Source organism: Haliaeetus leucocephalus, unplaced genomic scaffold (genome assembly GCF_000737465.1).
Source record: "Haliaeetus leucocephalus isolate CR32 unplaced genomic scaffold, Haliaeetus_leucocephalus-4.0 Scaffold556, whole genome shotgun sequence".
In the NCBI taxonomy this organism is placed as follows: domain Eukaryota; kingdom Metazoa; phylum Chordata; class Aves; order Accipitriformes; family Accipitridae; genus Haliaeetus; species Haliaeetus leucocephalus.
Genome location: NW_010972992.1, coordinates 1,427,733 through 1,450,735, shown reverse-complemented (window position 1 = coordinate 1,450,735; position 23,003 = coordinate 1,427,733). Strand labels below are relative to the sequence as shown.

The window sequence follows — 23,003 nt, the reverse complement described above, 5'->3', positions numbered from 1 at the left end:
GGGGGGGGGCGGGGGAAGCGCCCCCCTCTCCCTGCGACGGCACGTGGGAGGGGCCTGTGCCCCGGCGGGGGGGGCTCCGCACCCCAAATGTTGACACACACCCCCGCCCCCACCCCCTTATTCATCCCTTGTATTCATCGCTGGCTGCTAGCGCCCCTCGCCCTGCAGCATGGCAGGGACGGAGGAAAGCCCAGGGCCATTTCCCCCTCTTCCACCCCAAAACAGCCCCGGCGCACCCCAAAAACTGCTCGCTCTGTCCCCCACCCCTTCGGCTCCTCCGCTGCGCCCTGGTTTTCTTGGGATCACATCTTCTGGCTGCTTTTTCCTCCCCAGACCCCTCCGTGTGCATTTTGGGGTGCTCCAAGGCCCTCGGTGAGTCCTTAGGGGTGTCCCTGCACCCACCCGTTTGCATTTTGGGGCACAGGGTGGCTTTTAGGGTGCCCCGACTTCCTCAGTGTGCCTTTGGAGACATCCCGGACTCCTCGGTGTGCTTTTTGGGGCGCCCCAAGCCCCTCCGCACGGCCCAGACTCCCCCCTTTTGTCTCTCAGCCCCGTCCGACCGTTCCCTCGCAGCCCACCCCACAGAACAGCCCGAGCTGGCGAGGGAGATGCGGGGACACGTCCCTCAGGTGCCACCTGTGAGTCCAGGGACGCGGGTGAAAGCCCCACGCGGTGAATTCACTTCTTTCAACCCAGGGCGAGAGGAACGAGACTTTATTTTGAAAATGGAATTCATCTCAAATCGAAATCATTCCACCGTGGGGGGAAACAAACATGGCGAACTTGTCAAGGGAAAACACCAGAGGTGTCACGGTTCCGGCTCTGCAGACACTTCGGCAACAGATTTCCCCCCAAAATTTCATTTTCTTTCCTATTAATCCCTCTTCCACGTGTAAAAATAAAAAAGACCAAACGCAAATCCACAGCGTGTCTGGCACCTACCAGTTCTCGCATGGTTACCAACAAGGGTCCCGAGCACTGCCCATCCCTGCCTGGCGCTGGGGAAAAGGCTCTTCCTCCCACAGGGAGCTCAGTCGGATTTCTCCTTCTCCTTCATGTGCAGGAAGACGATGCTGAACATGAAGAGGCCAACCATCATGGAGAAGGCGCCGGCGTAGTATGGGTACGCCGAGGGGATGAAACGTTCATACTGCGTGTGCTGGAGAGGACGGACAGACACCTTGGAGGGGAGAGAGCGGCCCTGTGAGTCTGGCAGCCCCGGCACCCTTCCCTCTCCGGCGATTAATTCCCACTGCGCTTACCTGGGTGGAGGAGTAGAGGTGGGTATAACCCAACCGGTTGTAATCCACTTTAAACTGAAACACTCCGTAGACGTCCGGCAGCTTGAACCGCACGCTGTATTTGCCACCTGAGAAAAGAGATGGCGGTGACGTTCGCAACAACGCTGCCAGGCTGAGCGGCAAAAACACCCGCCCAACGTGGTGCCAGGGTGGCGAGGGAAACCCACCGTTCCTCTTCAGGAAGGTCCGCACAAAGGGATCGATGCGGACGAACTCCAGCTGAATATCGTCTCCGTCGAAGGGGACCCACTTGCCATCAGAAAGCTTTTCGATTACGATGCTGTACTCCTGGAAGGAACCCACAACGTGTGAAGTTAATGAGTGATACCTGAAAATGAACGTCGACCCGTACCCAGTTCAAATTTTCCCCAAGTTCCTTTTTCAGCTCCCACGTCCCCTCCTGCCTGCACCGCAGGCCCCAAGCAGGCAGCCTTACCACGAGATCGGTGACAGTGTAGGCGTGGGGAGGTGCAAGTTCCCCCACGCGGTGGTGGGACACCGCGCCAACGCGCAGCACTCCCTCCTCCTTGAACACCCAGCGGGACAAGGCAACAGCCAGCTCGTAATTACCCGTCTGCGAGTACCTACAGACAAAGGAAGGCTGAGAAAGCATGGCGGCCATGCCAAAAAAAGACACCACATGCCAAAACCCAAACCGTTAATAGATGTGAAAGCAACAAAGAGCTAACTGGGGTTAAAGGAGGGAATTGCTTCCCAAAGCGCTTTGCTCCACAAGGCCAAAGGAATGCATCACCCACAATTTAATTCAAGCTTTCTCCCGTTTCCCGTAACATGGGTATTTGTTGCCTGTTTCCCAGGACTTTCTTGACCAAACAGCTCCCCACATATTCCTCAGCCAGGAATGCCAGGAAGCCAACGTACCTCTTGGAGCCAGGGGCAGCTTTCTGCACAGCGGAATTGAAGAAGGCATCGCTAAAGAAATCCAAGGAGCCACTGAAAACAACACGGGCGTTGTTCCGGGCTTGGAGTCCCGCGATCAGCAGGGTGTTCTTCCCGACCGCATGCGGGTACTGAAAAGGAACGCATTTAGAAGAGCGTTTAACCCATTTAGGGATGATTAAAGAAGAGTTAACATCTGGTTTGCTGAGGGGTGGAACAGTCTGACTGTAGCCAGCACAGCCTGCCATTAAGTAGAAGCCAAGAAGCTCAGAATAACCAGTAACAGGATTCACGGCTTCTGCCCTCTCCGACGGGAATGAAACCAGGAGATATGCTTTGATCTAGGCTGACCTTTCTTCCAAAGCATCCCTCACACTGGACGTTTTCTCACCAACGAAAAGCAAAGAGGAGGATTCCCAGGGCAATGTCAGAAAGCAGGCGACAGCCTGACCCTTTCAAAATCCACCAGATTAAACACTCCAGCTTTTGTTCCCCGCAAGGTGCCGATATTTGAGGGACTTCATTGTAGTAGTGTAGCCCAAAAGAGAAGAACAAGTAATGGACCATACCTGAGTAATAGGCTTATCTGGGAAGAAGGAGTAAGAGGTAGAAGAACCAGTCAGGATATCCAGCACCAGCGGGTTGTCAGGATCAGCCACCATCCTTGCAGGGAGAGGCACAGTGAGCAGCACAAAGACCCCCAGGTCCCCCCACACCCAGAGGAACACGCAGGAACCTCCTCACTCTTTGGATGTGGCAAGACAACCGCAGAGCTTGCACACACCAAGAAATGAAGTATTTCCTCAAGATAAAAAGTCAAGCTTCACTAATTTATGTTAAGAATCATTCCTAAGTCAACAACTAAGCTGCTTTGAAGATTTTTCTTTTTATTGTTATCTGAAATCAAGAGACATTGCTCACATTAAGAGTCACAGCCCCTAACCCTATGCTTACCTCACAGCACCACCAGTATTTTTGCTCCGCTTCCCCAACAACAGCTACCTCACCCCCCTTCCCATGCCGCGCTGCAGGTCACTTACCCAACTCCTCGGAAAAGGATGGGGTTCAGTGCCGCTTTCCCCACAATGGTGGGGGCCTTCAGGAGATTTTCAGCATCTGCAACTATGAGCGTGTGCTGGGAGAAAGGACAGAAATGGGCGTGAACGCGCTGTAGGGGCAGATGGGTTGATGTTTGTTAGGTTCTATCGGCAAGTAACAGCTTCTCTTGTTATCTGAAAGTTAACTTTGTTTTTACAGACGATTAGAACTGAGCAGCTGTCGGATGAATGTTACTATTCAATTAAAAAAGAAAAAAAACAGCATTTTTTTTGTGTAATTATGATCAAATTAAATTAACAGTGATACATAAGGAAATGTAAACCACCTTTTGATAAAGATAGCAATACCTACAGTATTTTACTGTCCCATATTTAGCAACTCTCATCCTTAAACTAGGACAATGTCCATGTACTACTTCAACGGTTTAGTTTCAATAAAATTTAGCAGAACGGATTTAGTTCAGACCTTAATATAGGTTTTTATTCTAAAGTACGGGGTGAAACTAGGGGGAAAAAAAAAAAATCATAGAAACATGTACATTTCTGTACTGATCTCTGGGACTGAAAATCTCCCTTCCCACATCCAAAGCATCGCACTCAGTGCCTGACGGGCTTCACCTGCCGGCAAAATTCCGACACACACAACACGCTTTGGCGTGGTTCAAAGCCACCATTAATTGTGGTGTGACTGCTGGAGACACAGTGGCAATCTGAAACTACTCAGGGCGGTGGAAAGATCAAACCCAGGAAATTCAGAAAGATGGATTTGAGGGCAGAGACCCCAAACACGCAGAGCTTTGCAGTGTTATGTCACACTATCAAGCAGAACTATTTTTGACTTTCTTGGGAAGAAGCTGAGAAAACAGAGAATGGATGGAGGAAAAAAGGGAAAACAAGGACAGAAGATTCACATCCAAACCTTTACACCTAAGTACACATTAATAAAACCCAAAACGTGCCGATAGATCCATTTACCTGGCCGGGGTCGGATATATCGTAGTTGTGATGGTCGATGACAGCTGTCCTTTCCTCATCAAACTCGATCCCGCACTCACTGCCCAGCTCTCGCAGCGGGTCGCCTGGAAGACAAAACGGATTCTCGGTTACACGGTGCATTCAGGACACAATGCCAGTCTCAGCACCCAAAATAAAAAGTTCAGCTTAGAGTCACGTGTTTGGCACTCCACGAGCCAAAGCCTGAGGAGCAACACAACCTCCCCCAGCTAAATTCCTATTCAAAATGTCAATAAACGTTATTTACCACCCATTTCCTTACAGTACAAACTTTGAAGTTCCCAATGAGAAACTGCGTTTTCTCACCAGTTTTGTTGCAGGAACTCAGAGAAGGACGAATAAACTATTTGCTCATTGCAGAGTGTAAGCAGTGTAGGTGCTGCCTACAAGGTTTCAGCCACAAGAAGTGGCTGAAACACGCCAATTTGCTCTGACAAGTGTTTGTACTTACCGATGTCTGAGCTGGCGGCAACGAGGACGCTGCCGCCTCCATCGATGAAAGCGGTGATGGTCTCCACGTTGATGTTTCCACCAAAATCTGAAAGTGCATGCCAGAAATTCATGACTAGTTCACAGAAATAATACCATGGCAGAATTAAACCACAGCAAGACACCAATTAATTTCTATTGTAGCTGTAAGAACCACCATTAAGGGCCTGGATGTATCTGCAGTTTGCCACCAGGTACAAGATGCAAAGGATAACATCCAAAGAGCGAGATTTAATTAAAGTTCACAAAACAGTTAGAAATCCCCTTCCAAAAATGCCACCAAGCTACAAAAGTGCTTGAGTTTCCCCCTCCCGTATTTACCTTCTATGGATGGTGAGAAGATGATCAAGTTGTCATACAGAAATTCTCCATATTTTATCAGGGACAGGCCAGCATCATCCGCTGTGCGGAAAGTGAGATCGAAGCCCCTGTCTGCAGCCGCAAGACAAAATTGACAACTTTTGCACCTCACAAAATTGACACATTGTAGCAGCAAACCAGCATCAAGATCCTGAGTTTTACTTCCCCCATAAACAGCTGTGTTTTGGAAAAAAGTGGCTCAGGAGCTTTCTGGGAGCACCACTGGGGTGTTCCCACGTAAAACCAAGGGGTATCAATCCCCTGAAAAAACCCTTTGTTGCAAAGATGCCCCACTGACACCCATCAAGTGCGGACCAATGCTGCAGGGGACCCGAAACACAGGCACAGCTGGGGAAACAACCCCCATCTCCTCCCTCGGTCTGACCAGGGGGCCCCAAATACCTGCCTCTCCCCCAGGAACCCCCAATCTCCTCCCTCAGTCTGACCAGGGGACCCCAACTCCCCCCCCCCCCCCTCTCCCAGATGACCCCAATCTCCTTCTTCAGCCCAACCAGGGCACCCCAACCGCCCCCCTCGCCCCCAGGTGACTCCAACCTCCTCCGTCAGACCGGCCAGTGGGACCCCAAAGACCCCCGTTACCCCCCAGTCTCCTCCCTCAGCCTCACCAGGGGACCCCAGCCGCGCCCCCCTCAGCCCCAGGGAAGCCCAGTCTCCTCCCTCAGCCCGGCGCGGGGTCCCCAGCCGCCTCCCCTAGCCCTACCCGCCAGGCTGCGGAAGAAGAGCGAGTGCGTGTCCCGCAGGTTGCCGTTCTCCAGCAGCACCAGGGTGCGGGCCCCCCCCTCAGCCCCGGCAGCCGCCACCGCCAGGAGCCACCACAGACGGACCGCGGCCGCCGCCATCTTGGTCACCGGCGCCAAGCTTCCCCGGAAGCGGGCGGGCGAACGCAGCCAATCAGCACCAGGAGCCGCTCCCGCGCCTTCCAATCATCGACAGACACCTCTTCGCCGCCGGCCAATCACCGGGACGCTGTCGTGACAAACCCCTCCCACCCCGCCGCGCGGCCACCGTAGCGCCCCTGAGGGGAGGAAGATGGGGGTCGGCGGGTTCCCAGTAAAAGACCTCAAAATGGCGGTGTCAGACTGGTTTATTGCAGCGGAGGGTTGGGGGGTACAGGGCGCGACAGCACATGGCGACAGCGAGCTTGCTTCTGTCCCACGATGTAGATGCGAGAGCGTTTTGGTGCAAAACCACAGAGATTTGGCGTCTTCCTGCGTTGCCGGACGCCTCGAGAGTGGCAGGAGTCAGAGGGGGCGGCCGGCAGAGCCGGCTTTGCCCTTTTTACGCTTGGTGGTGGTCGGAGGGACCACGGTGAGGGCTTGGAGGCGGAAGGGCCGGGGCATGGCGGAGGCACCGCTGGGAGCCCCCTCCAGCCCCGGGAGAGCTGCGAGAGGAGAGGAAGGGGCGGCAGTGGGCATCCGCCCTCACTGGGTGCCAGAAACGGGCCTCGCCTGGCAAAAAATGGCCGAGCCAAATCCCGCTACCTCCCTCCCCCCCCCAAAAAACACCGAAGAGGAAAGGAAAATGAAGGCAAGGGCCAGCGATCGAAGGGAAACGGTGGTTTTACCTCGGTTCTCAGTTGGGTCGGGGTGGAGGATGCGGCTGGCTCGCCGGGGTCGGAAGTAGTTGCTGGCGATGGTCTGGCTGTCACTCCTGTTCAGCACCAGCTGGTAGTGCTCTTCCTCGGGCTGGAAGCGGAAAACACCGTCAGGAGCGGCGGACTCTGTGCTAGCGCTCAGGTTACTGCTTAGAAATAGGGCAAAATTGGTAAAATAGGGGTATAACACCGTACGGTTCGCTCTTGGCTCTCGGCTGAAGGGCTCTTTTGGGCAGGTTTAGGCTGTGGCAGGGCCGGAACTGCTGTGAGAAGAGATGGGTGTTAAAGGGTCGTCTCTAAAACAATTAATGTTCTCCTGACTGCACTCCCTGATCCCCAACACCACTCCGGTCACCAGGCTCATTCACAGAGATTCCCAAAGGATCCGTACCGTGCTTCGCATTAGATGATGTTGTTATTCAAACTTTCTAGGCAAACTTTTCTGTACGCAGATTTTAGAAGGGAGCACAGCCCAAACGTGATCTGCTGAGTCCAGAAGCAGCCACATGCCGGTGGCACCGTTGAGATGCTCCTCTTACCTGCAGGCAGGCGGGTTTTTTGAATGAGGGGCTGTGGAATTTTCCAGCAGCTGGTTTCCTCATCCCAGACGGATTCGCGCTTGATCTTCTCCAGATTGCTGTAGTTACAGTCGCGCCGGACGAGGGACTGCACCTGATCCAGCAGCTGCTGGAAGAGCATCAGGTCTCGCTCCAGGCGGCGGATAGTGCTGAGGTAATCGATCTTTTCCAGCTCAAACTCCGACTGCAGATCTTTGATCTCGGTCTCAGCAGCCTGCAGCTGGGACATAAAACCAAAGTAAGTCGTTGAGATTATAAAGGAGAGAGACGGGTGGTCACTGTGAATACAGGGAGTTGTCAGGCAGAGGGATGGAAAGACAGGCACAAAAGCTTCAATATTTGGGGAGATTCTAATTTATAGTTAAGAATCAGGATGAGGTTTGCGTGGAGAGATTATTCCACATCTGTTTTAATGAAAGATTTTTGGTGTTTCTCCAAAGTGCTGAGTCTTTGAATGGACCTTAAGTTGATCTTACTAGTGTGGTCTGCATCCAGCGCTAATGAGCTCTTAGGAGTTCCTAACTTCGATGAAGAAGATTCAATATTTCTTTGGTAACCTAAATACAGAAATAAAGCAAGTTCTTAACATGCAGATTTAGGACTGCACGTGCATAGATTTTTTGGGAGCTCCTCGGATTCTGCCTTATCAGAGCAAAACTGATTTCCAAGTGTGCCTAAAATTGAAGAGCACTGCTTTTATATTTAGGGGTTTTTTTTCCCCCAGAAAACTTTTCGTGGTGTAATTTCTTCCAGGAGCCCAGGTGTGGTATCTGGGGTGATCAGAACCGGAGAAAGCTGTGCAGTAGATTGCATAGGTCAGTAGAGGGAGTCGCATCCTCTCCCATCACCCCACATCACCCTCTGGTCAGCGTGCTGCATAACGAGGAGACCCGCCTTTAAAACAGGTGGGCTTTTAGGCTTCAACAACTTAATTCACCACACCCTGAGGGCTGCTGCATCTGATACTTCATAAAAATGCACGCAGACAACCTTATAGGTACTAATGCAGGCACGCATATGAAATATTTCATGCAGGCAGAGTCACGCTCTAAACATACTGCCCTAAAACACCTCCTTAACCCCCCAAAATGGGTATGCAGATGAGGAAAGAGATGCTCCCTAAATCTTCAGCAGGGATAGCAGGGAGCTGCTCACCTTCTTCTGCATCTTCTCCAGAAGTTTGCTCTTGGCTCGAACCTCCTCCTGGATGGAGTCGTAGACGTTAAGCAGAACCCATTCACTGCTGTCCTCATTAGATTGCTGCAGTGCGGTCACCAGCTGCATCCTCCGCTCGTCCGCGTATTTTTTCCGGCGTTTATGCTTTTCTTTGAGGTCCTTGTTTTTAGCCTGTTCCCCCCCTACCACCTGTCGCTCGAGCATCTGCAGCCTGGAAAAGGCAAATGCTTCTCTTAGCTCAATACTACAAAGAACCGTCTGCGTTAAGCATGGAGGATGCACGTCCTGACCTGGATGACAGTTGGGAAGACACAATACAAAAAATAGTGATTTCTGACGAGATTTGCTGTCCACAGTGATCATGGCAAATTCTACTTTTATTAAGTTTCTGCAATAGATACTCCTGTGGACCCAAGGCAAAGCATGTGTTATTCTGAGCACCTTTGTCAACAAGAATGTTTGGAAATCTGTATCTATGCTCACTGAATACTTTTTAAAAACCCTGTTTTGTGGAATTTATATTTAAATTCCTATTGAAATACATGTTGAATATATTATTTTAATTCTTACTTTTTGTTTTGAAAGACTCTCAAAGCAAGCACATAAGGTACCAAAATTCCACAAGCTAATATTCTAAATGGTGGATGCAGGAGCAGTATGGCTGGAAGCCACGGTAGAATTTCCTTTTTGGGGCAATATCAACGAAGGCTGATGACTTGGGCAACCTCAATGCTGCTGCTTGAGTGCAGGCACAGACCCACAGTTGAAATCAAGCTCATCTCACATCCATGCCACATAGCCCCATATGCTCCAACACAGAAATTAAGCCGTGCTCCAGAGCCATTCTCTTTGTCTGCACGGGGATCTGCAGCAGAGCAGATAGCTCAGGTTGGCCAGCACTGGCTCAAATTGGAGAAAATCCCACTGCTGATAAAACCTCCGCTGATAATAGCCTCTTAGCTATCTTCAAACCCATCCAAAAGAGCTTGTTCTCCACCAGGGATGACCTGCTATTCTACTTTACTGAACTTGCCAAGTAGCCTTCAGTTTTGTTTGCTTAATGTGCGACTGAATCCTAGCTCCATTGAGTGAGGATCAGAGATCTCACAGCCATCCTGGTGTGTAAAGCTCTTAACAGGCGGCTTTGAAAATCCCCATGCTGGCGGAACCAAACCCTGCTGCCTAATCTGCAGAGAACTTTGATTTTAACAATATAATTAGAAGAGCATTTTTCACTTGTTTGTCACAAAAAGGAATGCTGCGATAGGACTATTAAGATTTGATATATAATCAAAACGAATGGTTTCTTTGGAGACCTCTCCATTAATAGACAGAATTGCCTGCAAATTACAGACACTTATTCTACATTTCTCAATAGCTTCTTTTTTAGCTGGGAGAGGCCCAACAGAGTGAGCATGCGCCACAGGAGCTCACAGTAAAGCTGCAAGATTGGCTGAAAAACCCCAGACTTTTCAGAATCAGCCTCTATAATCCACAATATATCTTATGTTGAGCATTTCTAGTCTTAATATAATTCCACACAACAGAGTAAAAGAGAAAAATCAGCAGAATTTGCTTAAAGTGTGTATTTCTGAAACAGCACTGAACCCCCATGTAATTTTAATACGCTGTGTTGTACTTGGACTAAAGGAATTCTCTCAAGACAGCTCTTACCTGGAGGAGAACCTTCAAGACAGGATGCCTCTGGGATGGGCTGAGCGTGAGTCTTGAGCCCTGCACCCCTCACACCCCAGGCCTGTGCTCCAGGCCCTGGGTCTAATGCTGCCCCTAAAATGTGATTATTGGGAAATTTTGATGTCAGTTCTGGCTGATGTCTTGCAAACATTGTCAGATGCATGAGTTAGAGGCAAAAGTGACCTCAGTGACAGGGGAGAGTTGTGGAGGATGCACTGTCCTCCACCCACACGCACAGTGAGCTACAGGAAGGCCTGCTACCTTACTTGCACTGAGAGGGCTCTAAGTGCTCTTTAAGAACCATTTTTAAGAGGAAAAAGAGGATGCCTCCATAACCTGTTTGGGCACTTAAGCTCTGTCAGTGACTGCCTCAACTCTATAAACTCCTCAAAAATTACACCTGCAAAAAGCCAGAGAAGGAAACGACTTCCCTGCCTACAAATCTAGGCAGGATTTGTCATCAAGAAAGCACGCTTTTTTGCATCCACATCTGCTGACACAGACCTCTCCAGATTTTTCTCTCTTAATTCTGGCACTTGGCATCATTGAATGCTGCAGCTAAGAGCTATTTATCTGCCCAAATACGGTAAAGTTAATTTTGGGGTAAAGAATACGTGTCTGCCTAGTTTTGTTCTGCGCTGAACTGACAGCTGAAGCTCGATGGTTGTAATATCATGGAAGAACAGGATTGCTTCTTGCCTGTGTGTGTTGTAAGCAATGCCCAGGAGGCAGTTAACAGGAGCAGCATAGTCACTGACCTGGCGAGCACCTGCTGCTGGTCTGCAGGCAATGAAATCCCCTCAGCAGTGACAGCCACCTCTGCTCCAGCAGTCCCTCCACTTATACCACCAGTGCCTTGGACAGTCCGAGGCACTGCTGGGTCCTGAGGACAAGAAGAAACCAAAGGCTGCAGCTCTGAAGAGACACAATGCGAGTACTGGGATAGATGAAGCACGACGTTACCCACTCGGATTTATTGTACCCAGAGTGGTAAAGTAGCCTGAAGGGTACCTGGGCTGACGTTAGTTCTTCATCTGCTGCAGCAACAGAGTCTTCAGGCAAAGGTGTCTTGTCAGGAGTAGTTTCGGTCCTCATGGCCGCTGAAGAGTAAAAGAGGAAATACCCACAATGTCAGTAATGAGCTCTGCAAAACTAGAGCATAAAATCTGTGAAAACATCACACAAAGTCTTCACCAAAAGCTAAAAACTATGTCTGGAAGGAAAAGGTCTGTTATTTATGCTGGTCAGTAAAAGCCATCAAAGACCCAGAGGGTGTATCAGGTAAGGAATGCAGATTTTATAGGGTTGGGAGAGCCTGGGTCCTCATGTTAGCACACAAATAATCTATTTCAGAGGCTAGGGGGTGTACATTTCTAATCAGAGGCGGGGCGGGGGGGGGAAGAACCTCTCACCTTAGAAAGTGATAGCATCAAAAATTAAGAATATAGGTTCAAGAATTAATATTGGGCAATAAGTGCTGTACAAGGACATTGAAAAACGTGCCCTGAGGCACTGCAGAAGTATAAATGAAAAGTGGTAATGAAAAGGTTAGCTGGCAACAATTTATAGGTGTGTGAGAGGAATATCCACCCTCCAGCAAAGCTGTGGTGTTGATAATCCACCAGGAGACCAAGGGCTGCATCACATTTGCATGCGGTGGAAGAGACTGCCGCAGCCACCCTCGTTCTCAGGCGTGTGAGTTGTGCATAGCCAAGCAGATCAAGACAGAGCAGTGCCTGCTGAGACCAGTCATCTCCGCAGCTCAAACCTCTGCTGCCCTAAGTCAGAAGAAACTCGCAGCTATGTGGGCAAAAATCACATTTCATTGCCTGAAGGCTTACAGGGTAGGGCCAGGCTGGTCCTAACGGGAAAGAAGTCAGGGAAATAGGGAAGAGGACAAAGCTGGGACAGAGAGTCTCATGAGTGGCCCAGGAGAGCCAGAGTTACTGCTCCTGCTGTCAATAAGGGAGGGTCGAGAGCAGGGACTGCTGTTGCTGCCAGGCAGCACTTGCTGCAGTAGCAGTTGCTGCCACTTTGAAGGTTGCAGTGGCTGCCACAAATGTGACTTTGCAAAAACAGTCTGTGTCTGCTCATGCCTAAAGCATCAGGGAACCCTCCGCCTGTGCTGCACACCCTCCACCTGCCTTGTCCACACCTGCTTCCTTCCTGAGGTTCTCCTCGAGAGCAGACAGCTTGAGATCGTAGTGATTCCTCAGGCTGCTGATGTCCTCTTCGAGGCGGGCACGCGATGCCTGCTCTGCTTCGTAGCTGGCCTTTAGTTGGGCCAGCCTCTCTTCATACTCCTGGAAGGCACAGCAGACAGCCTGACGCAACAGCCCTGTGACCATACACAAGGTCACATCCAGGTTCATTCTAGGTCACATCTTATGTCCACCCCAATAAAACTTTACCATCCCGTATTCACTAACTTTTTCTGTGATTTAAGTCAACACAGTATTGATGGAGGGTGACTAGTTAGCCCTAGAAACCACTATCTTGGGCAGATGTGGTGACCTGGAAGGAGCTTTGTAAAGAGCAAGGAGAGAGTTTTATTTCCTTCTGGCCCCCAACTCCTCATTCTTCCTCCTGGCTCCATATCCCCTCTTTATCTTCATCCCTATACTGTTCCTAACATCTTCCGACTACTGCTTTCCTCCCCCCTATTTCTCTCTCCTCTGACTGGAGGAATCAAAGTTTTACATGTAGTTACTTCAAAAATTCTTCTTGGGAACCCATTCCAATTCATCTCCAGAGAGGTGGGAACAATGCTGAGAGAAAGTGGCATTGTAAATAAGGCCTTCATCAACACACATTCTGTCCATAGGAGACAAGGACCAAAAAATAGGAAGATAAGTGCTCTGAAAAGGCTGAACCACGCAGCCCTACACCATATTTGTAATGATTATTATGAAACCCCACAAGCCTGAGTCAAAGACACTACAGGATGCCCCCTCCTGCCTTACTTCTCTGATCAGCTGCTTCTCTGCTTCAGGATCTAACTGGGGTTTGAGGAGGGAAGCTGGCTTCGCTGCCAGGTGAGCAGTCTCAGCAGGTAGAAGCCCTGCAAAGCAAAGCAGAAATAAAAATCACTCACAATTACTAGGTGGGATTGTCTGTAGAATGCCTGGAAAAAGAACAAAGAACGTGGCTGCCAGCAAATCCTTTAAACTGCGCTCATGTGTCAGCATCTGCGTTGCCAAAATGCCCACTGGCCTGGGACTCCATAGGTGTGGGGAGAGGCGTCAGCGCTGAGCAGAGGGGGAGAGGTTTAAGCTTCAGGTATACGAAAGCAAATATAAATCCAATCTCTTTCACAAAATAGCAGGAGACTTGTTTCCAGGGCTATGCTAATAGATTTGGATGATAAAAGACATGGGGGAAGGAGATGAAAGGTGCAGGGAAATTGCCTTCTTTCTTCACAGCTGTTTCTGAAAGGTGGCAGAAACGGGGGGGGGGGGAATAGCTTACAGCCTTATTGCTTTGGTGAAAGTTGCCCTTTTTTAGGGGATAATTCTCAAAAGGTGATCAGCTCCCTAAAGACTGCTCTTACCCATTTGTTCCCACATTTGCTATTCCTACTTCATAGCAAAGAGCAAGTCTGCTGAGGCTGGGCTGAACCCTCAAAGAAAGGACAGTGTGCTCTCTGTAAGCAGTGCCATCAGCAGGGAAAAACTTTTCTTGTAGTGTCAAAGATTCGGAGTTTAGGAGAACAGGGTTGAATGCTAACTTTGAAAACAAACATATATATTTAATAAAGAATTTTACATTATTATTTCTTACGCAGCTCATTTTTGCTCTGCCAGCCGAAACCTCGCTTCTGTGACTGACCAAATTCTAGCCAGAATGACCAAGAAGAATCAAGGATTTGAATCACGTCAGCATTTTCTAACAGAATTTGTCATTATCGAAAATACTGGATAATTGAGATGGTCTTTACCAGTGGAATAAGGTCAATTTGGCAACGGTGAAGGAAAAGTCCATTACCAGAATGGAGAACTCTTCCTCCAACAGGTAAGGAAAAGGTTGAGGTGAAATCCAGTGAGCACACATGTAAAAACCACATTTTTCTGTCAAAGATAAAACATCTCTGGAGCCACTAAGGGCTCTCCTACCTGACAAGTTATGCGCATTCATCTGTTCAGCTAGAATGGCCTTCAGCTTCTTAATCTCCTTCTGATACTCCCTCAGCAGAGCATCCTTGGGGTCCTCATTGATACAGGGCTTGTTCTTGATGTTTTTCGCTCGATTAGCATAGCGCAAAGTACTGAGGCTTTCATCATAGTTGTTATCAGCTGGAGATAAGCATGCTACCATCAGGGTCTTGGTATTCCCTCCGAGGGAGTCTTGCAGCAGCCTGGTCAGCTTTGAGTCTCGGTACGGGATGTGCTTACACCGGCCATCAACTAGGGCTGAAATGACGTTGCCCAGAGCTGAGAGGGAGAGGTTGATTTTGGTGGCCTCTTTGAGCCGCTCCCCCGTGGCTCCAGTTTTTGACTGTCTCTCGCTTCCTGCCAGATCCACTAAATTGAGTTTTGCGGCCCTGAGGTGGTCCTGCCCTTGCTCATCTGCAAGAAAATAATTCCGGGTTAGGCTCTTCTTAAGAGGAAGCATCTTAACAGTCAAGAAAACGGATTCTCTGGCGTTACGTTCCAGTTCAAGCCCTGTTCTTTGTCTGCATTTGGGCCCTGACTCCCTTAAGTAAATAAATATCTACTTAAAGAACTACATGTTTTAGTGCTTTCCTGAACAAGATTCTGCACAGTAAAAATTCATGCCCGTTCTTACTCTCCCAGTGAGCTCTGAACACACACCCCTCCACATATTTGCACAGATGCTGAGTGTTTAGAATTTCATGCAAAGCCCTCTGCAATTAACAAGGTCAGACCATGAGTTTATACAGCTTTTTTCTCCTTAGATTGTTTCATGAAGTTAAACAATGTCTGACAATTGGAGAGAAAGAAGGGAGGAAACATGAAATGAGGAGTTAACAGGCAGGAACTGGAGCAGGGCTAGTTGGAGAGCACGGGCAGAAGAGCAGGCTCCCTGAATGCCCATGTGACGTGGAGAGACAGGCAGGAAGATTACCTCTACAGACTACTGTGGAAATGCTGGAGTAGACACTATGCTGGGAAACAGTTTTTCCATGAACTGCCAAACTACAGCTTTTCTCAAGACTGGAATCCAACCTACCCTAATCAATGGACGTATTCAAGAAATTTCTTGCTATGCTTCAAAAGAAAGAGCATATCCTATCAGATACCATCAAGGTCCACCATCTGGCTTGAATGTTCAAGAAGCCCACCAGATCTCCCCTCTCGCCCAGATAGCTGTAAAACTGCACCGTGACTCAGCACACAGGCATGCTCAGCGGCATCTGTTTCTCCTCAACTCATGACATTCTCAGTGAGAAAGTAAAATGAAGGAACACAGGCGAGACACAGGAAAACTGCAAGAAATCGGGACTGTGCTCAGCCCAAACCACTTAGATGAGACGATGGATCTCAGTGAGTGAGGAGTCAGACCCAGCAAGCTGGTGCCATTCCCATCATAACACTTTAAGGCACGAGAAGATGGGAGCTGAAGTTAACAGCTAGCTCCCCAGCTACCTGGACACACACCTCATGCATATAGCATCTGCTTCCTGACCTGCATTTTGAGGCCGGAATAACGTGATGACACAAATCCCCTGTGACTAAGAGAGAGCACATTCGGCTGCTTTAGGAACCCCTCGGTTTCACTGGCTACTTAACTTTCCCAGCCTCACGCAGAGCAAAGAGTTGGACACATATTCCCAAATCACAGACTATTGTCCTAAGTGCTGGACCACACTCTTGGATGACCACATCCCAATCATCCCTCACAATGACAACCCAAGTTCAAGTGAAGAGCTCCTTTAGTGCTCCAGGCAAAAAGAACATCAAGGTTTTAACCAAGTCTGCCCTTTTCCAGACAGACTTCTACAAAACCTAGCCTTCAATTTAGTCAGAGTTACAGCTTTATGGCTGTGGACAATACCTAAACATGAACAATGAGTAATATGATGCATGAGGGAAAGTTAGAAGTTCACAGGTAAACAAAAAAAATCTAAAATCTGTTGCCCCAGGATATTTCCCCAGTTAGAGCAACAGATTGTTAACTGTGGAACTTAATGTTTGCTGCAAAGCTAACTTCTTGTTTCACTCCAGATCTTTCTGGCATGTCAAGACATGGCAGAATTGGGGAAAAAAAAAAAAACAGATGGAGCTTAAATAGAGCGTCCTCTCACTATCCTTTCTGAGAGCTGGGGTGAGTGGACAGTCACAAAAAGTAGGTTTTCTAACACTTTCCCTCCTTCCCCCAGTTTATGTAAACACTGACAGGCAATTAAAAAGTTGTTTTGGTTCCTGCCAGTCCTTTTACCCACGGAGGCTGTTTGTTTCCATCAAGGAGCTTAGGGGTTTAGTTTCCGGTGTAACAAGGTCCCCAGACTTGCTAAAATGCTTGCAGCAGCCCAAAAGTCTTGCCTGTCTAATTCCCATACAGCCCATCAGCCAGTGCTTGTGGCATAAGCACTGGCCAAACCTACAACGTCTTTCTTGTTAACCGATCAATCCCTAAGCACAATGCCAAGAAATAAAACATCTGCTACTCTAAATATGGTAAAAATAGTGATGGTAACTTTCGCATTTCAAACATCTGCAGCCAGAGAACCCCGTATTTGCCACAATCCTGTTCCTGAATCTACACCGTTACTTCAAAGAGTTACTTTAGTCCACATAATTGCAAAGAGATCCTTTAAAATGTCAACTGCCTGTAAGTTATAATTTACTAGAGGTTCAACTGGAAAAGAAGTTTTAACTTCTCCATGCCCCTCTTCATGAAGTCTAAAGATGGCAACATAAATACCAACTTCATTAACTATTTCAACTAACGATTACCCTAGTAGAACCATCCAGTTATGGGGATTGTGCCATATATTGTGCCAATATTTCTCCTCAAATATTCCAGCTATCTTCCATTTAACCGCCAAAACTGCAAGTTTCCCCACCTGCCATCCTGTTCTGTGTAAGATGTTTTCAAAGCTTTAAATCAGAGACATTGTTGCAGGCTAGTTTAAGAGCCCTGCACCCATCTGGAACTCAAAAGAGGAGTGTAAATACTTCTTTTTCCTTGTTAGGATTAAAGTTGGGGGTTTATGGACCCACAGAATGCAAGGATTAGCATCCACCGGCTACGCTAATCAAGAAATTCCCTAAATCACACACACGCCATTTTGGATAGAGGAAAATGAGGTACGGTCACCAACATCTGGAACCACAATTTAGGAAGACATTGTGTAACTTCCCCCATGGCTGAAACAGCTGAAGAAAACAAAGACAAGCTGTTCACAGCCTCAGCTGGGGTCAAGGACTAGATGGAATATAGGAGACTAATTACATTCTTAGCCCGAGAAAAAACCCTTTCGAGGTCCGTGTTCAGACCCAGCGAGGCAACTTTATCAGCTGAAAAAATGCCAACGGAAATAAGATGCTGGAGAAAGGAAAATTAGCCATTAAAACATTATTAAGGGATTCTTTTATTCCATCCTAAACCCCAGATTAGCTGTTTGCTTAAAACATGTGCCCCGTGATCGTTGGGTGAAATGATCTGACTTGCATTGTAAGGGAGGTCAGACAAGACAGATAACCATGTAAGTTTCTCCAGGTTGTACAGTGCATGAACTCCAAGCCTTTGTATGGGCTGTGAGATTTAGCACCCTTTGCTGGAAATAAAGGTTTTAGAAGATAAGAAATGGAAGGAGAATTAAATATGTTCCCAGTTTGAGTGTAAGACATTCCTCTCCCAAGGGGGAATTGAGGAAAAAAAAAAAAAAAAGATTTTGAATACTCAGTCATTTTGCACTGTGAAGAACGTCCATGTCGGGGCATAATTCTGATTTCTACTGGACCTAAAATAATTTTGCTGTGGGGTGACTGGTCAGACCTCACAGATTCTGTGCTCTGCTAGGGGCAGGGCATCCAGCTACCTACCTACAGTGTAGATTTCCATATTGACAGTAAAGATGGAGTGGGAGCGGGAAGAGTCCTTATTCATGAGGGTGTAACCCACTGCTCGGTTTCTCCAGCCTGTCTCCATGATCTGCTCACACTGGACCACGCTATGCACGGTGTGCAGAGAGAGCCCCTTCACGTACACCCCTTTCTCTGGGTGCTCCTTCAGCTGCAAACAGGCACAATGCAAGACAGGTTAGAACAAGACGCACCAAGGCTGTGGGAAGGCACGCTGGAAACTGCCCGGAAGCTTGAGGGCTACACGAGTTTTACAGGTGGAGAAATTAAAACTGCAGTATGGCAAAAACATATCTGGCTGCCACCAAAAAGCTTTATTGTTTCTGGAGGAGGAATAAAACCACACGAAAAAAGGGAACCACTTTCATGGCTCTGCAGTCAAAAAGAATTAAAGTTAAAAGTTTGCTGACTGATTCAGAGATCTCCCAGGCCACAAGAAACTCATCTTCTCTGCACTGAGCTGCCTTCTACCTCCCCTATTGTTAAGCTGCATATTTTAAAAAAGAACTGAAATGTTTTTCACCTATTATGGCAAAGGTTCTAATATCTCTTCAGTCATAGGGAGCTTTTTTTAAAATCAAAGCACAGATTCAATAGTCATAGATATTGTTACAAGCGCTTTGCTGAAGCCTTCTGCTCTTCGAGGGCGTCTTGATCTCCCTGACAAAATTCCCAAAGTCACACCCATCACACACAGGCAGACTATAATAATTTTTCTCCAGATTAGCTCATTTTTAATATGCTCTAAAATCCTATTCAGGCACCTGGGTAGAGACAGAGTGTTAACACCTAACAGCATCTTTTCAGCAATTATCAGTCACGCAGAAGAAAAGTTTCATACAGCATGCTAATAAACGATTGAAATGTTCAAAATCTTGATCAAACCTACATAAAAAATACAAAACAATCAAGAGATCCCTGCACTCCTACATCAGCCCCCTCTGAAGCTACCTCCACACTGGGAATTTTAAATGAGCTGAATTCATTTTCAACAGCAATGTTACACCCCACATCTGCTGAGTTCATAACCAAAACTCTATCTTTATCGTGTCAGCTGGGATATCAAGGTATCATTGTCATGACTCGGTGTCACGGAATGACAGGTATGGCGTTTGGCAGTGTGACTTCCAAAGAAGAGCCTTAGATACTTTAGTGATGCACGCACCACAAGAAGCAATGTAAAATAGAGTGTTTGCTGTTAAAAAACCTGCACAGAACAGAGCAGAAGTAGCTGGAAACTAAACGAGGCAGGATTTTAGCCTTGTTCTAAAGCCATGACTGCCCAGGAGGAATCCAGTTACAGAATCACAGCCAGACTGTTCATACACTGTGACTTTTGCCTGTGCTACAGGGGAACCCCACGGTTAGCTCGGCTGTATTTGAGGGTGCTGAAGAGTCCTTGAGGAACACCCAACCGAGGACACGGTTGTTTAACTCCAACACAGACTGATGGGGGCATTTTCCTTGCAGAGCTCTGTAAAACCTGCTCTTCACAGGGTTTTATGCACGGGAGGCAATGGTGGGCTTCTGAGTCACCAAAGTCACTGACATTGAAAGGCAAAAGAACAAACAGAAATGGCATTTTGGAGGAGAATTGGGGGACACAGAAGAAAGCAGTGGGTCAGCTTGGGCTTTCTGTCTCTGCAGGACATGACTCCCTTAATTACTCGATGGAGGCAGCAACAGGCAGCGGCTGTCACCAGCGTGATGGTGTTACCCTGGAAACTGTTCTGCCCAACTCCTGCCTTCCCAGTGCCAACTGTGGTCGTCATGGAAACCGGTGTCACTGCTGATGTGGAACAAAGGATGGGAAACTGCAGCAAGCGCCTTCCGAAACAGTGAGTCCCCTTCTCCCACCCTCTCTCTCTCGACACGCACAGGCGAAGCATGCTTGGAACGCGGGGCAGAGAGGGTTTTGCCTCCCTTAAAGCCAGAAGCATGTTAAAAAAAAAAAACCACAAACAAACTACCCCATAAGGCAGTTTGGGTCTGTCACCATCTCAGCGCATCTGTGCAGCAGATGGTGCTAGTGCCTCGGTTTTCTTCACCGGGGCAGTCCTGCAGGGAAGTAAATTAGGACAGGAGGTTTGCAGCTCCTTCCAGGAACATGTGCAAAAAGATCTGCAAAGCCACCGAGAGGTAAATTTTATAAAAATCAGCCCCCTGATTAGGATTTCAGGAAAGTTTACCCTCCTGCATTCCTGGAAACTGTCCACCTTCCCTATGTGTTCCCATGGGGAGTAATACCTGCTGCATCCCCTCAAAAAAGGATCAGCCTTTTTTGTTTTAGCCAGATAATAAGATCATCCACAGCTACACTGAATCAGATTAAACATTTATAAGGCACAGAATCCTCCTACTTTAGAGACAGCTGTGAGATGAAGAAGATTAGGAAGAAAATGCCCCATGAGCACTTTGTTCCATCCTTGTCCAGTAATGATTTTCATGCAGCTTCCACTAATCTACTGGCCGCTATCAAGCAGGACACACAGGACATGTCTCTGACTGGATCCTGTTCCTTCTGCCACTAAATGTTCACTAAGTCCCTCAAAATCTCCTCATGGCTTCCATATTCATCACTACAACTTCATATTCTGTTGTTCAGCTTCTGACAGAGCGTATTATTGCACTTCTGCGAGACATTCACGATAACACTTATCTGAGCAAATTAAAGCACTTCCTAATTAAGACACATTGACTCCGCCTCACCTCCAACTTCTGCTTGGTATCAGCTCCTAGGAGGTCTCGTATGTCTTCGTTGTAAATCTCCAGGTAGGAAGCTCTCACCAAGAACTTGGCATTTTCAGCACACTGCACAAAACAGGAATGATTTTTGAGTAAGGTTCTCAAAATGAAGGCAAGTAGGCAGCCCACATAGATCCTCAGTGCCAGCTGGGTGCCTACGTCCCTTCAACACTTCATCAAATCTCTCCTGGCATTTCATTCCCAGGTGTAACCACTCAACACACTTGCTATAGGGACTTTCGGTCCTTAAACATCTCAAGTGCGAGTCCATAAAGTCAGCAGAGAGTGCAGTTCATCTGACTATACACAGGCCTCAGCTTTTGGATGAGAGGCAGCATACCCTGAAGCCTGTCCCCATTCTCACTCCCAAGCGCAATTGGCACTCGCTTCCTGGGGTATGAATGTCTTTCTTGATATCACATAATCTTACAACGGGTCTCTTTCACATTGTTACACACCTACCTGTACGCTCTCAAAAATGTGTTCAAATGCTCTGGGTATTATGCCTTTCTGTATAGAAGGATCCACAACTCCCTGCATGGTGAATGACTTCCCACTGCCAGTCTGGCCATAGGCAAATATGGTGCCATTGTAGCCTTCAGTGACACCCTGGAAACGAAGGGAAATCAAATAAAATAGCCATTATCTTCACCCTTTGCATAACTGCAAATACGTTGTCCAGAATCAATCCTACCCCTTCACATGCCATCAGAGTATAATAATTAAAAAAATGCATTCTGCTAGCATATAAATCGATGGTTTTCTCTCAAAAACGGAAAACTTGAAGAAATGCCGGTGTTGAAAAGTGGAGGGGCAGTTGACAACACTTAGAAGACCAGAATATTTTTTTCTCTTGGAAAGCTGGCTGAAAGAAGGCCTCACTTTCACTTGTTCCTGTTTCAGAGAAGCATGGCAGGAACAGAAGATATTTGGATTTCTTAAGGTTCAAATAAAAAGAAAAAGAAATAATCCGTTAACCTAATAATCTACTGTTTCAGACCCTGGTTGTTCTCCTGAACAGGAACTTCCATCTTAAAATTATCACTGGCCATTTTATCCTTGTTTCATCTTCTAACAAAGTTGGGGTTTGGGGTTTTTTTTTTGGGGGGGGGGGAAGAGGAGGGAGGAGTTTGCTTAACTGGTTCCTTTCTCACCCTAGCCATTTACCATGCTGATGTGTTAACAGGCAACAAACATATCCCCTCATTTTGCTATTCTAAAACAGGCTGAGGTTCCCTGTCTTCTCTAAAGTTTCTTGCTTAACAGTAAAAATGTCCCTAAAATCATCAGTAGTCTTTTTTGTCCCCTTTCTCCTCACAACACTTTCTGCTGCACTTTCTGTCCAGCTACCATCTCTAGGGCCTGCTCAGGGGGGTTCATTTTTCATATAAACATCCGCCTAAAACAATTAAATGTAATTCTATCCTCAGTGCCCTGCTGGCTGCTGAAGAAGTATTTTTTTCTTCCCAATTTCCCAGCCTACCGCTGGGATGCTGTTTTGCCCTTCTCTGCACCCCAGGGTTGCATCTAAGTCTCTTGAAGCAGTAGACAGGGCTGTTTCTGTCCATAAATCAGTTGTACTTAGGGATCATCTACCCACGTAAAACTCTGCAGCCCACATCCCAAGCTATGTGTTGGCTGCTTCCAGCTTGCTTCAGGCACCACTCACCTCCACGAGTGGGTAGGCGACCTCGTTGTAGATCTGCTCCGTACTGTGCTCCTGGTAGTATGCCCCATCGAAGGTGAACTGCTTTGGGGGCTCACCGGTGGCAGTGGGGTTTTGAAGGAAGCACTGGCCCCGCGCGCTCTCCATGCTGACGACCGCTTTGCAGCCGAGAGCCTTCTCACGCTCATTCATGGGCCGGCAGCGGACGATCACCTTCACCGCCTCCGAGGCCATTTTTCAAGGCCCAGCTCTACCCCACACTCACTCGCTTGGTGGGGCTGAGGGGCATCGGGGCCTGGGTAGGCCTGGGGGAAGACTGGGGCAAGCCTAAGCGCAGGGCCTGCACCCCTCGGTGGGG

At 48.0% G+C, this 23,003-nt stretch overlaps 2 protein-coding genes across 4 annotated transcripts; both read right to left on the bottom strand.

Annotated features, from left to right (window-relative positions):
* Positions 1–921: 921 nt before the first annotated feature.
* DDOST (dolichyl-diphosphooligosaccharide--protein glycosyltransferase subunit (non-catalytic)) lies at positions 922–6,356 on the bottom strand. Its single transcript, XM_010577202.1, has 12 exons — positions 6,292–6,356; positions 5,844–6,063; positions 5,084–5,194; positions 4,725–4,811; positions 4,235–4,338; positions 3,242–3,336; positions 2,771–2,864; positions 2,184–2,332; positions 1,738–1,885; positions 1,469–1,589; positions 1,263–1,369; positions 922–1,180 (listed from the first exon to the last, which is right to left on the bottom strand). Exons 2-12 carry the CDS (start codon positions 5,980–5,982, stop codon positions 1,031–1,033), a joined length of 1,305 nt encoding a protein of 434 aa, XP_010575504.1. The 5' UTR covers positions 5,983–6,063; positions 6,292–6,356; the 3' UTR covers positions 922–1,030.
* A 12-nt stretch (positions 6,357–6,368) lies between these two features.
* Positions 6,369–23,000, bottom strand: KIF17 (kinesin family member 17). Of its 3 annotated transcripts, XM_010577203.1 has the most exons (14): positions 22,649–23,000; positions 21,442–21,588; positions 20,944–21,045; positions 18,196–18,385; positions 14,299–14,751; positions 13,150–13,247; positions 12,342–12,489; positions 11,198–11,286; positions 10,945–11,069; positions 8,471–8,702; positions 7,277–7,535; positions 6,933–7,000; positions 6,708–6,828; positions 6,369–6,524 (listed from the first exon to the last, which is right to left on the bottom strand). In XM_010577203.1, exons 1-14 carry the CDS (start codon positions 22,877–22,879, stop codon positions 6,385–6,387), a joined length of 2,403 nt encoding a protein of 800 aa, XP_010575505.1. In that variant the 5' UTR covers positions 22,880–23,000; the 3' UTR covers positions 6,369–6,384. The 3 variants fall into 3 exon arrangements, with proteins under 3 accessions (XP_010575505.1, XP_010575506.1, XP_010575507.1); XM_010577204.1 differs by lacking the exons at positions 6,369–6,524; positions 6,933–7,000 and having other exon boundaries at positions 6,714–6,828; XM_010577205.1 differs by lacking the exons at positions 6,369–6,524; positions 6,933–7,000 and having other exon boundaries at positions 6,741–6,886.
* Between the last annotated feature and the right edge of the window lie 3 nt (positions 23,001–23,003).